Below are 13,461 nucleotides of genomic sequence, written 5' to 3'. Positions count from 1 at the left end.
AAATGAAAATGACATCGAAGCTTTTCTGAAGACAGTCGGTTCTTTTCAAAGATACATTCATATAAAAACACTGCATTTTAATTTTGAAACGTGAAGCGCTCATTTTATTCAACGAAGTATAATCTATTTGTGGCGGTCAGTTTTGCTATTGTGATGAGCCGCCTCAAATAACTCAATGTATAGGAAACACTGGACACTGCTATAAGTCAAATGGCCATAGTGATAACAAAAATAAACGATTTCACACATATTGCACTGCCTGCTGCTCATAACTGCTTAAGAGTGCACTGGCCACGACCGAATATATGACATCGTGAAGGCTATTGTCGGACCCACAGACACTTCATGAGGAAAGTTCACGTGCACGTTATAATCAGCCTAGAAGTTTCGTCTGAATTGAACGTGTTTCTACTTTCACATGCAAATGACTTGTTGCACTTATGAATATGATAACTTTCCGGCATCAATTCTAGTAGGGTAAAACGTAATCCCGCTTTCGAAACGGTCTGTTGCCGATTAATTAAAAAATGCCAAAAATCGGCCGATCAATCGGTCGACCTCTAACATTCATTTATAGAAGGAAATGCTTTGAGAATGCATGTAAACTTAACTTTTTTTTTTTTTTTTTTCATAAATTCTTTCAAGCCAACATTTAATTTAGGGCCCCGTGAAATTCACTTTATTTTTCCCTAAATTATGTGTTTTCCATTTTATTTATTTTGTGATTTATGATTGAATACAAATTTATAATGAAAAATATAATGCCGGGGCTAAGCAAGTTTCTGACGGGGCTATAGCTCCACCCTAGCGCCGCCACTGCCTCAAAAGCATGACACAACAGGTAAAAATCCAGCCATCTGAAGCCACATCAAAACTCCATCACAGGATCTCTATTGAGATTATCTGAAATGGTTACCAGAGTTCATCTAGTCTACATCATCAGGGTCTGAACTTAATTTAATTCACATCTTCACAAAACTGAATCAACTCATGAATCTCTCGTGTAATAGTTTCATTCATAAAATCACATTTAACCCTAAAATTAAATGTAGTACAGTAAAAAAAATCATTAAAATAAATATTTAAATGCATAATATTGTGTATACTTACAATGTATACATACAGTTGCTTTTTTGAAATTTAAGTACTTTTTAAAGAAGCACGTAAAAAAGATTCATATGAAAATCTGTTTCTGCCACAGAATAAAGAAATTGCAAAGGTAATGGCAACTTCTTATCTCACAATTCTTTTTTCCCACTTGCAATTCCGAGGTTATTTCACAATTCTCACTTTTTTCTTGCAATTGCGAGTTATAAACTCAGAATTGCAATTCGGAGAAAAAAGTCAGAAATGTGAGATAAAAAGTCTTTTTTATTTTTTATTCTGTGGCAAACAAAAAAATGTGGCCAGAGACAAAAAACATGCTGAGAAAAGAAGTCATTTGTGAGAATTGTGACGAAAAGTCAGAATTGTATGATAAAAACTCAAAATTACCTTATTATTTTATTTATTTATTTTATGGCGGAAATTGGCTTCCATTGATTCATAATAAAACATACTTTTTTTTTTTTTTTTAAATACTATAAACAAACTTTTCTAATACTGTCATTGCTAATAATTACCATATTCTAACAAGTCCTGTTCACACCAAAACCAAAACTAATATTTCTCGGAGTGGATGAAAAGAAAATTTACTTCAGTAAGAACATGAGAAACCAAAGACTAGACAAAAGTTAGCAAACAATCATAAAACTAAAGGATTTACAATAAGCACAACAGCTCAGCTACCAAATGGTTAGCAAAACAACTAAAAACAAAAAGGAGGAAGCAGAAGAAAAAAAAGGGAAAACCCTTGTTCTGTCATCTGATAAATGTTGGTGTGAATACATCTATAGGAATGCACTGCTTTGATTTTGTTCAGAAATATTCACTTTCTTTGTTTGAGATCAGGCCTTCAAACATGACCTGAAAAACATGACCCTTATTCTCATGAAATAACTGACTGATTTATATATCACTGTGAAAGGACAGCCTATGCTGATTTCACATCAGCTGCCGCTACAACTTTATGTTTGAAATGCTATAAAAAGAACAGAGATGCCAGAACCATTCAACTTTAGACAGAAACAACTCCGGGATATTCATGGGGTCTGTCTCTGGGATTAGACAGACTAGAATTCAGGCCCTACATTGAGTTCAAGACCCCTTCTTAACCCCAAGCCTGACCTCTTGACCTCTGATGCTTAGGGGAGACAGAAGGCTCAGACCGCTACAGCACTGAAACAAATGTGTGCCCTGGGGTAACGCATGAGAAGAACAACACTCGGCATTTAGACTGCCTCTGTATCACTTCATCTCCTCATCTAAACCGAAATGTACAACTAATGTGAATTACAGAATAAATATTAATCATACTGAAGCTCATTCAACAGGTCACAATATGATAATTAATGCTTTTGACCTTTTGAAATAAAACAGTTTGTTGTACTTTCAGAACTTAAATTTTACTCACAGCAAACCAGCAAACCGCACATAAGTGTAGCAAACTGCTGTTAATCATTTCATATGTAAAGAGGGTGTTTAAATGCGTCAACAAAAGCAGCCTGTATAGAAGGATCTAAGAGTGACAAAAAGCTTTTTTTAGCTTGCTGAAATGTCAAACCCAAAATCATATACTGTGTGTCTATAGATATATAGACTCCTACAGAGAGTTTTTTTTTTACGTCAAACTTGGCTCAGCCATGCAGGAGGACATCGAATCAACCTCCCCCACCTCATAAACCATGAGAAACACTCGACAGCGCTACTATGCGTGTCTCTCCTCCACGTTATTCCTAAAGGAGGCTAGTCTCATCCTGCGCCAACGGAGAAGTCAGACTGAATTGAAACAGAAACAGTGGCATCTGCCACAAAAACAATTTAAAGTGACATCTCTGAATCTATGGACCCATCCATCATGGCCGTGAGAAGCCCAATGCACGTGACACCTGAGATTATCAGGTAACGCCGGTCCGGGTTACACAATCACACCCCGCGCACACTTGGACTCCACAGAGGTCAGCAAACTAACCCCAGAGTCGATTATTAACAGGTTTTCTGGGTCACGCAGTCAAGACGGGCATTCTGGGTAAAACATTTACCCCTGCAGCTTCAAAGGGACGTTCCAGCGTCTGTATTGTACAACTACTGAGCGTGTGTTGCACTAAAAAGGGCTTTTCCATTTCAGCGTTCTGCGGTCATCTACCACCAACACAAGCTGCAACAGTCTGCGAGCCGCACCACCTGCACGTGGGCGAAGTGTGTTAGACTGAGAGCAGGTTGATTCAATGTCTCAGACAGAGAACGTTTTAATGGGCGCTTTAGAAATGGGAAGTAAAGGAAGGCCCGCAGGAGGCATGCCGCAATTTTCCCACCTACGGTCACTGTGCCAACAATACCACTCTAAAATGTTATGGTGCAACGTGGTCCGACATTCAACATACTCCCACATTTCTAAAGAGCGTACTTTACGGTCTTTCTGCATGCAAATAAACAACTCATGTATTCTGCAGAAAAGCATAACATGTTAAAAGGAAGCAGACACCAGGACGTGACTAATTTACATTGTTTTGGTAACCACAGTTTTGTTTTTTCCTAGGCAATCCCAACAAAATGATTTGCACACATACAAATTGGACTTCTACGAACTGTTAAAAAAACAAGGATGGTAAACAGTAAGGACAGTAAATTCATAATATTCAGCAGACTTGTATTTCAAACAAATGTGCTTTATTCTACTAAAATAGCATGTTTTCAGCATTATTAATAATAGGATATCAGCAAATTAGAATGATTTGTGAAGGATCATGTGACACTGAAGACAGGAGTAATGATGCTAAAAATTCAGCTTTGTATCAGAGGAATAAATGTTAAAATATATTTAAATAGAAAATAGTTATTTTAAATTGGAATAATATTTCACATTATTACTGCTTTTACTGTATTTATGTACCCCAAAATAGTATTTAAACTGTATAAGTATATAAAGTCATGCACTCAGAAAAACCCCTTAACAGCTAAATTAACAATAAACTGACTTTGGAATTTCATGACTTCAAGACTTTCCACCAGAAATGCTTTTTCCAGCTTTTCAACACCTTGTGCTCCTTTCACGGTACGTTTACTAGCGGAAAACTCACTACTGTACGGATTTTTCATTATATTTAACAAAACACTCATAAAAAGGAACAACATTCTAACAAAAAGAAGGCTGCTTTTAACCTTTTTAAATTCACTTCACTTCACAATCATTCACACAAAAATTAAAACTCAGTGATTATTTATTCACCCTCATGCCAATCCAAACCTGCACATTGTAATTTGTTTCCCATGAAACACAAAAGGGAATTTTTGAAGAATCTTCACACAGCTTTACACTACATAACAACAGCACAAAAGCGGCTACACCCGATAAGCTTCAAATAAACACAATAAAGCAGTCTAAATGACTACTATTGCACATTTCATGTCTTCTACAGTAAGATAGCGTTCTGTGAGGAAATAATTCACTAATACGGAGTCAAAAATTGGACTGTTTTGGAGCTAAAAACGATGGTTAACGTGAAGTGTCATTTAAAAAAGACCTTTGTGAAGTTTTTTTCTACTGTAGAAAGAAAGTCATAAGGGTTTGGAACAACTTGAGGATGCGTAAACAAATAAAATTAACTATTCCTTTAGTTAGTAAGGGTAAAATACTGTTAAAAAGGTTTAAAAGCATAAAAAATATTTCTTATCTTTGGCTCCAACACTGTCCCTCAATGGTTAATAATTTTGTAAATAGAAAAACAGGTGACTTAAGGGTCGACAACGACGTAATGTGAGCAATGTGTGCTTGGAGACCAGCTGTTTCAGAAAAGTAAACATACTGAGTCCAATGGGGGTTAGAGGTTCCTTACTTCCTGCCCGTTTACCCTCAAACTGCGTCACTGAAGCATTCCTGCTCTGCTCTGAAGTCACGAGTCGCACATGCATGACAACAAAACGCAGACTGACATGTTGGCTGGGTATGTGCCTAGCAATGATTTCACCACGCTACCTAACAGTAAACACAGCCTGGAAACACAGCAACCTCAAAGAACAATGAAAGCTTTATGCTTTTAAGCTTTGACCGTCTTGACTCGATTATGACATGCTTTAGAATGGGTGTGTTCTGCTGATAGACAGAGGTCACCTCTGTATCCACGACACCAATAACACAGCCGCCCAACACAAAGGAGGGAATCCTCTAGTTCCTGGTTCTAGTATTTTTCTTTCTCTTTCATACTTTATGTTCTTTCAAAACATTGCTGCACAGCCGTTTTCATTCACACACCCAATGCCACACTATTCAATACTATCGAGTCCAAAAATAAACAATATTTTTAAAATGTAACTTTTATTGCATTTCAGCATTCGAATTGCACTTTGATTCTTTACAAAATATTGAGTTTCGATATCATAAACGACAAGGAACTTCGCTTTTGAACATGAAATGGCATCAATTGTGGCTGGACTTTGAGGTGGGGGCTTTCTTGGTAACAAGGAAATGTCTGGGATTCCACAGAAACGTCATGCATCATGGAAGCTCAATTTCTGCGTGTACCGACATGCTTGGTGCATTTCCTTGCTGTGATCACAGAAACATTTAAAGCAACCTTGGCTTTGAGAAATAGGCCCTACGTCACTAAAACGTATTTGTTCTGGAGAAGATTAAAGTTAAATAAAGTATTTGACTATCTCCAAAACGGCTTTTACCTTCTTATTAACGCACTGTAAAAATTTATTTTTTTTGTAGTTTTCACAGAAAAAAATGCTAAAGTAAAACTTGTTAGATAAATTCACTGTTAAAAAAAAGTAGTTTTAAAAAAAAACTGATTATTTGAGTCCATTTTACAATAAAATATTAATTCAGTTTTCATAATTTCATGTTTAATTCAATGTGTTACTTGTCGCTACTTTGTAACTATTTGTGAAATTTACTAGCAATTTCTGTGTGAAAATTGCTTATGTTACTCCATTTTATTCCAGTGTGTAATCTGCCTTAACATAAGGTTGAACAATATTGCATTATATGCCATTTTCAGTCAAATAGTCTCAAATGTATGGTTTTTGCAAGTAAAAACAATGAATTACTGAATAATTTACAGTGAAAGACAGTAAAAGCACATTCCCAGAAGTTTCTGTGTGACATCCAAAATGATTACATTTAATACAAATACTTAAAAAAAAATAAAAATAAAATAATTTTTGTTATCAGTAATTTGAGACTAATCTCAATCAGTAATCAGTAATTTGTTATCTGTTATTTAGGCTAGTTAATGTTTACTGCATTCGTTTTATGTGTGTTTCTCTGATGGTTTTCATTGCGTGTATGGCGCACTATTTAAAATCTGCTTGTCATTTAGGATGTTAAAGATCAATAAATTCTACAAGACCAAAGTGTTACTAATAAAATCTAGAACTTTAATGTCAATATGTAATGACACCTTCATAACCTTATAAAATCATAAACTTGCTTTTAAATCAAGAAACAATCATCATGTTAATTTCTGTGGTCTTTATTATAAAAGAAAAAAAAAGGACATTTGTGTTGGGGTTTTTTTTTGTCCCTCTCTTCACTTAATAATACTAATATTGAGAAAAGTCACAGCCGTCTCTGGTGGATGCTGTTCAGTAATCAAACTGAATTATTCATGTTGTTTGGCCAAGCTCAAAGCAATAACTATCCAAACACTCCGAAATCTGGGTTGCTACACACTCTGCTACAGCGAGTATATTTTTAATTCTATGAAAATGACGAATTAAAATACACAGATGAATTCTAATATAAAATACTGCTCACTGTAATTAAACAAACAGATGCTGTCTACATGCTAGTGTACTCTTAAACATTGACTACAAGTCACCGTAAGCAGATACATCTCTTCCGGAAAATGTCAATAAATATTGATCCACAAAAACACTTTATAGTAAAAGGACGTCCCTCCCTCAAACGCCACCTGCAAAAACTACTTCCTGTTTTAAGAAGAAATACATCAACACAGAAAAAAAAACTGTATTCACAGAATCGTCAAAATAGGATTATTAGAAACACTTTTTGAAACACATAGAACTGAAACCATACAGTTTTCACTCACACAAGTCTCCTAATGACTAACTATTATAATTTGTGGTAATTACAAATGACACCTAATGTGGTCATTTCGCACAGAACAAAAATATACAAAAATAGCCCAAGCCACGTAAATAAATGTACTAGTTTGACTGGGAAACCTACACGTTTCTATTAACTAGGCATATATTTCCCTTCTATGAAGAAAGTTCACAGACATTTTAACCGCAAAAAGAGACCTCCTGACACCTGTGAAAGGAAAAGGCATGACCCAACAAAAACCACCTAAGCAAACAGAAATCTGGTCAAACGGAAGACAACACTTACCTTTCAGGTTTTTAGGGTTGTTTTGCTTTGTACGTGGCATTTTCAGGGTTTTGCCACTGGCTCAGTGACACATGGTACGGAAAGATGCTGGATGGAATGCAGACCGGTCACAGGGAGGAAAGACAATCTCCTATTCCGCACAGGAAAGACACCCTCTGCACATCTGGGACAGATGAGAGACAAGTAAACTGAAGCAAAAACAAAACAGGCCACAAACACATACTCTTGCTGCTGGAAACAACACAAGCGTGGCTTCCTCTTTCTCTAGCTCCAGCTACTGTGACAGATCACTAGTTTTGTCAATAAGAACTGATGTTTTAGCTGGACTGACACAGATATAGAAGTGTGAGCAGTAATCAGATTTCTGATCTTAATGGTCTGTTGCCGTCGATGTATTGACTAACTGCACTTCTACACACACCTGTATCTATCTGACATCAAACACAGAGAAATGACACTGTCATCTCTGCCGTGCTGCAAACCCTCTGGTGAATGTTAAAAGTGCTATTCGGGTCTCCATCACAAGCAAAATTTCACAGTAATTTCATTATTAGACATATTTTTAAATATTAAAAATATTGTCAAGACAATTTACAGCCCTTAAACATATATAGCCAAACAGCACAATAAAAAAGGGTCCACAAAAATGTTTTAAATAACTATGAAAAATAAATGAATTTGCTAAATAGAAGATACAATGATATTTAGTATTTAAAAAATTAATTTTATTCATTTAAATAGAATAAAAACACCTCCTAAAACACCATAAAAAAGCATTAAAGCATTAAAAACCATAAATGCAATGAAAAACAGCCGAGGACATCAATTTGTTGTCAACTGATAGAGATATATATTATTCAACTACATTAAAAAGGGGAAAGGTGCATTATCCATAGACTGCATCAACGCTGATAAATAGCCAATTAATCAGCATGGTTGATATATATCCTCTACAATAATGACTGTTTATGATGAAAATCACCAGTCTTCAAAACATTTTAAAACGGCAGCTCTCAAAATGGCAAAGGCATTGTTTTGGCTCTGCATGAATAGATGCAAATAAGCCCGCATTCTACACAAGATCCTCTTTGTTTCAATGTTTAGGAGGTTTTTGTTTCTATATGTTCCTCAGCTCCATTGTAGCATGAAGCAAACATCTGACATGCCTCGCCCATGCATTCCCGCATGCATCCCGTCACGGCATGTGCCAGACTCCACACGAATGTTCCGTCTCACCACATTACATAACGCTTACTACAAGTGTGTATGATTTCCCTCTGTGTGCAGCTCTACGGCAATGACATCACCTCCCTGAGGATTTCAACATACACACACACAGCACAGCGCATGCACCAGGTTTCACACACATACACACACATCTAGAATACTGTTTCTCACTCCTGGTTCAGGAAGCCCTCCTCCACTGCATTTTGGATTATTTGATGCATCATTTCAGGACATGGAGTTAGGCATGTTTGATTAGAGAGACCAGGTTTTCCAGGACCAGGATTGAGGAATACTGTAATAGGACAATCAGTGTGTGTTCAAATAAAATCCTCCCTTATAAATATATTGATGCATAATGTGTCCGAGTTTTTTCTTTTTTTTTTTAAATCAACAAATACTTATATAAGAATATATATTGTTAAAGTGTAAACCTTGTACCTTTGGTCTTGTAACTGGTTGTCTTGTTAACATTTTTTCCCATAAACTTTCTGTAATGTGACGAGTGTAATTTAAAAGTAGAAATATTACATGTAATTCCTGAATTATAAGTATAAAACAATCAACAAAATTATGTAGCCTATGTTACATTGCATGTCTACTTTTCAATATTATTTCATCTACCCATAGCAGAACTGGAAAAATACATTTATACACACACGTTAATACAATGTTACTGCAGAATTTGAATATGACACTGCAAAACTGAAATGCTACAATGTTACTGCAGAATCAAAATATTTGGCTATTTCAGAATTGGAATGCTACAGAATTTGAATATGACACTGCAGAACTGAAAGGTTACAATGTTACTGCAGAATTTCAATATTGTGTTAAGAATTTGAATGTTACTGCAGAATTTGAATATTTTGTTATTTCAGAGCTAAAATGTTACTGTAGAATTTGAATACGACTTAATTTCAGAGTTGGAATGTTACAGGTGTTACCGCAGAATTCTAATATGATGTTATTTCATAACTGGAATGTTACTGAATAATTTGAATGTTACATCATTTCAGAATTGGAATGTTACAATGTTAGTAAATAATTCATATTTCAATTTGTAACATTATAACATTCCAACATTTATCATTTCAATATTGGAATTGTGCAATATTACCGCAGAATTTGAATATTACATCATTTTCGGAATTGGAACGTTACAATGTTACTGGAGAATTTAAATATTTAGCCATTTCAAAACTGAAATGGTACAATGTCACTGAATAATTTAAATATTTTGTAGTTTCAAAATGTTGCTGCAGAATTTGAACAGGACATTGCAGAACTGAAATTTGAATATGACATTATTGCAGATTTGGAATGTTACAGCATCATTTTAATATTGTTTACATCAGAATTAGAATGTTTCAATATTACTGCAGAATTTCAATACTATGCTATTTCAGAATGAATATAACTGGATTAGCAACGCCAAGTTCAGGGGGTTTGATTCCCAAAGAATTCACATACTAATAAAATTCGCCATGCATCTGCTAAATATGCATGAATGCAAAATGTTAAAAGAATCTATTAGTCAAGCTATAAGGAAACACCCTGAAACCAGTCTAACAGAGCCAACAGAAACTGCTGCACATGGGACACATACATAGCCTACTTGGCATGCATGCAATGGTAAAAAAGATGGCACTAAACAGGGGTTGCTCCTGTAAGGCAGACCGTGCCAGTGACAAACTGACATGCTTACAACCTATAAGACCCGCATATATGTGATGAGTCACCATGTGTCCAAGCCTGACACAAAACCACCACGTTTTTCAATAAAAGCCACTACGCTTACATGCCACAGTTCAATGCCAAATCTAGGTGCGCACTGGATGAATGGCGCATTACTGCCTTTAAGAGACACATGAAGAGGGCGGAGCCGGGGAAAACCCCTCTGCAACAGGACTTGAACAAGAAACACTTCCATAATCCGACAACAAAATGCCATTTAAACCAGCCGAAACGCGTTCATTTGCATCCTATTGTCAAGGGAAGGTGTTTTGGCGCTTACCTGCCGTCGCGGTCGGTGCTTCGGAGACTCTCTCCAGCAGCGTTGCGGGCTTGATAAACATTTACACCCCGCGTATTAGGATTCTGGAGACGTGTGCTCTCGGCGAGATACAAAACACGGGCCGGCTCGGTACAGACCGACCGACACCAGGCAAAATCAGCGTAAAACTCACACAAACATGCCCACAAGTTTAAACAACCCATACAATCTTTTTGGAAACATTGTGTTCCAAAACAACAGCTCTTGGAGGTGAGTTTACGCACCGCATGCGTTGGCTACGCACTGGACCGTGCGTCTAAACGCTTATTAAGTCGCGTGTATTTCTTAACTTTCAGTACTTACAGGTGCAGTCTGAACTGTTGTCAAGGGTTTCAACGGTCAGAGGTCTGTTTTTCCCCTCTCTCGCTCTATCTTCCCTCACTTTCTATTGCAGGAAACCGACAGGCCCACTGACGTCAACGGGGGTCCCGTCTCCGCCTCCCAAGCGAAGCAAACGCGCTCAGGGAGTGTCCTGACGGCCGATGGAGCACATGAATAAAACGCGTTAAGCATCATCTGAGTGACTAATATTGTAAACTTTCATCATAAACATAGCACGAATGCCAAGTCAATGCGCTTTACCGAGCGGCATTTGCAAAAGCGCATTTTAAGAGTCATTTGTAAAGCGTCGCTTCTCGCGGGACCCCTCAGATAGGCCCCATGTGCGCATAGTTCAGGACTGACGGTGTTCCCGGAGGTTCCTTGTTTGTTAGGTCACGTTGTGCCCCTCAACCAGCGCTGGGCTTTCCCTCACAGATCCAGGCAAACAATGGAGAATGCAGCATAGAGAGTGTGATTGCGGTGTAATTATACGCCAAATCATATCGGAAATGTAAACGCTTCAAATGTAATGTTTCACAGTCATGCAAAACTGAAAGCACTGAGTATGCTCGTTTTAGGACTGATGTTTCAAAGAAAAATATGCATTTATGTTACAGCCAGTGTTACATTTTTTGGATTTATGTGCATTTAAAATGAATAAAACTAGAGTTATCCACTTTTAGGTTTTCTATTATTCCTTTGATAGTTCGTTGCGGTTTGTATGCGAAGGTACCAAGAAAGGAGGAGCTTAGGGGAAAATCTACTTTATTTTGACCGTTTAAACAGACAGACAACCAGTGTAAGAGATATAAAAAGCGTTTTGGAAAACCATGAAGTTATGTAATGTTTAATGCATTTCAAAGAATGAAATATATTTTCTTTCAGCTTTTTTTTTTTAATATTAATGTGGTACATTTAATGGTAAGTTAAAAACAAGTTAGGTAATAAGTAATCTACAAAGCAGTCAGAATACATTACATAAAATGAGAAACCTAGATTACGTAACTACAATTTTCATCATGTAATCTGTAATTAGTAACAAACTACAAATTGTAGGTAATCTACCCAGCAGTTTATACAACCGCCAATGACAAATCAGGACATTCAAGGTAATGAAAGGAAACATCTTATAAAACTATTAATGTAATGTTATATTCATGATGGTTTATGTTTTCCAAAAAAAAATCAACAAAGATTTTGTTGAATATATAGGCTAGCACTTTTCACAATACAGATATAAATGCAAAGCAGCTTTACAGAATGCATGATGACAGTGGTGACATCTAAACATAAGAATAATATTTCAAAGAAAACATTGAAGTCTGAATAAGCTCTTTTGCACTACAAATAATTTTTTGCACTACAACCACTATATCTGCACTGTTGTTTACTTTACTGGTTTGCACTCTATCTGCCATATGCCTTGTGCTTTATATATATTTTTTTACATTTTACCTTATTTGTATATTTGTATAGTTGTATTTAATCTGTATTTATTTGATCTGTATGCACCCAAGGGTCTGAGAGTAACACAATTTCAATTCTCTGTGTGTATGTGCTGTACATGTGGAAGAATTGACAATAAAGCAGACTTGACTTGACTTGACTTGAATTTCAGAAGATAGACCCAAATGCAGGAAGAAATGTTTGCTTTGTCATTTATATGTGCAGTTAAGTCTGTCATGAGTCATGACCATCTGGTTGTCGGTGATGACCCTTGTTCAGAGTGACAATCACAGCCCATGGCAAACCAACTAATCAATACATTTCCAAAAGTGAACACATTCAGAATCAAATTAAAACCAGACTTTATCCCAATTATGGTGCTTAAAAACTAAAACTGATTTATTGATGGATGTTTTGCTTGTTCTCACAATAATGACGTCATTATTTATTTTATATAAACAATTGCCTCATGTTGCAGTAAGCGATTCACTGAATGTTGACCTCAAGAGTCAGACGTGTGTGCAGAACCACAGGACACCACATATCCGCCAAAAAAACATACTAAGCCACCCTGAGACATCACCAGATAGCACAAATAATGCTGCTCGACTATTTTTAACCCACATCCAAAGCGTCTCACAATATGTCCACGGGTGTTTGTGTTCACAAATGACACATCGCTTAATGAGAAAGGTCAGAGTATTTCAGCCCCGAGAATATAAATAGCTCTTTAATGAAGGTGGAAGAGGTGACTATCTGTTCTATCCTTCCTCCAGCAACAAGCCCACTGGGACTCGTACATACGTGTGCTGGTGACGAAGAATAGGGGGCGAACAGCATCACGCTAGATATATGTGTTCTCCCCCTCTCTGCCTCTCTCTCTATGTTCTATATTTAAATGCCCAAACAAGCACACACATACAGTGGGATCACTGGAACACTGAAAATCTGGGATTTT

General features: G+C 36.5%; 1 protein-coding gene across 1 annotated transcript in view; it reads right to left on the bottom strand.

Moving 5' to 3' along the window:
* Positions 1-10,942, bottom strand: part of LOC107551758 (zinc finger protein 40-like) — a 57,863-nt gene extending 46,921 nt beyond the window's left edge. Inside the window, exons 1-2 of the mRNA XM_016233482.1 lie at positions 10,482-10,942; positions 7,457-7,619 (exon numbers count right to left, since the gene is read on the bottom strand). Of these exons, the coding sequence (XP_016088968.1) occupies positions 7,457-7,496 (40 nt within the window). The 5' untranslated portion in view covers positions 7,497-7,619; positions 10,482-10,942. The remainder of the gene's footprint in view (positions 1-7,456; positions 7,620-10,481) is intronic.
* Between the last annotated feature and the right edge of the window lie 2,519 nt (positions 10,943-13,461).

This window comes from Sinocyclocheilus grahami, unplaced genomic scaffold (genome assembly GCF_001515645.1).
Source record: "Sinocyclocheilus grahami isolate Dianchi unplaced genomic scaffold, SAMN03320097.WGS_v1.1 scaffold432.1, whole genome shotgun sequence".
Lineage (NCBI taxonomy): Eukaryota > Metazoa > Chordata > Actinopteri > Cypriniformes > Cyprinidae > Sinocyclocheilus > Sinocyclocheilus grahami.
The sequence above is the reverse complement of the archived record's forward strand: the minus strand, read 5'-3'. Positions and strand labels throughout refer to the sequence as shown.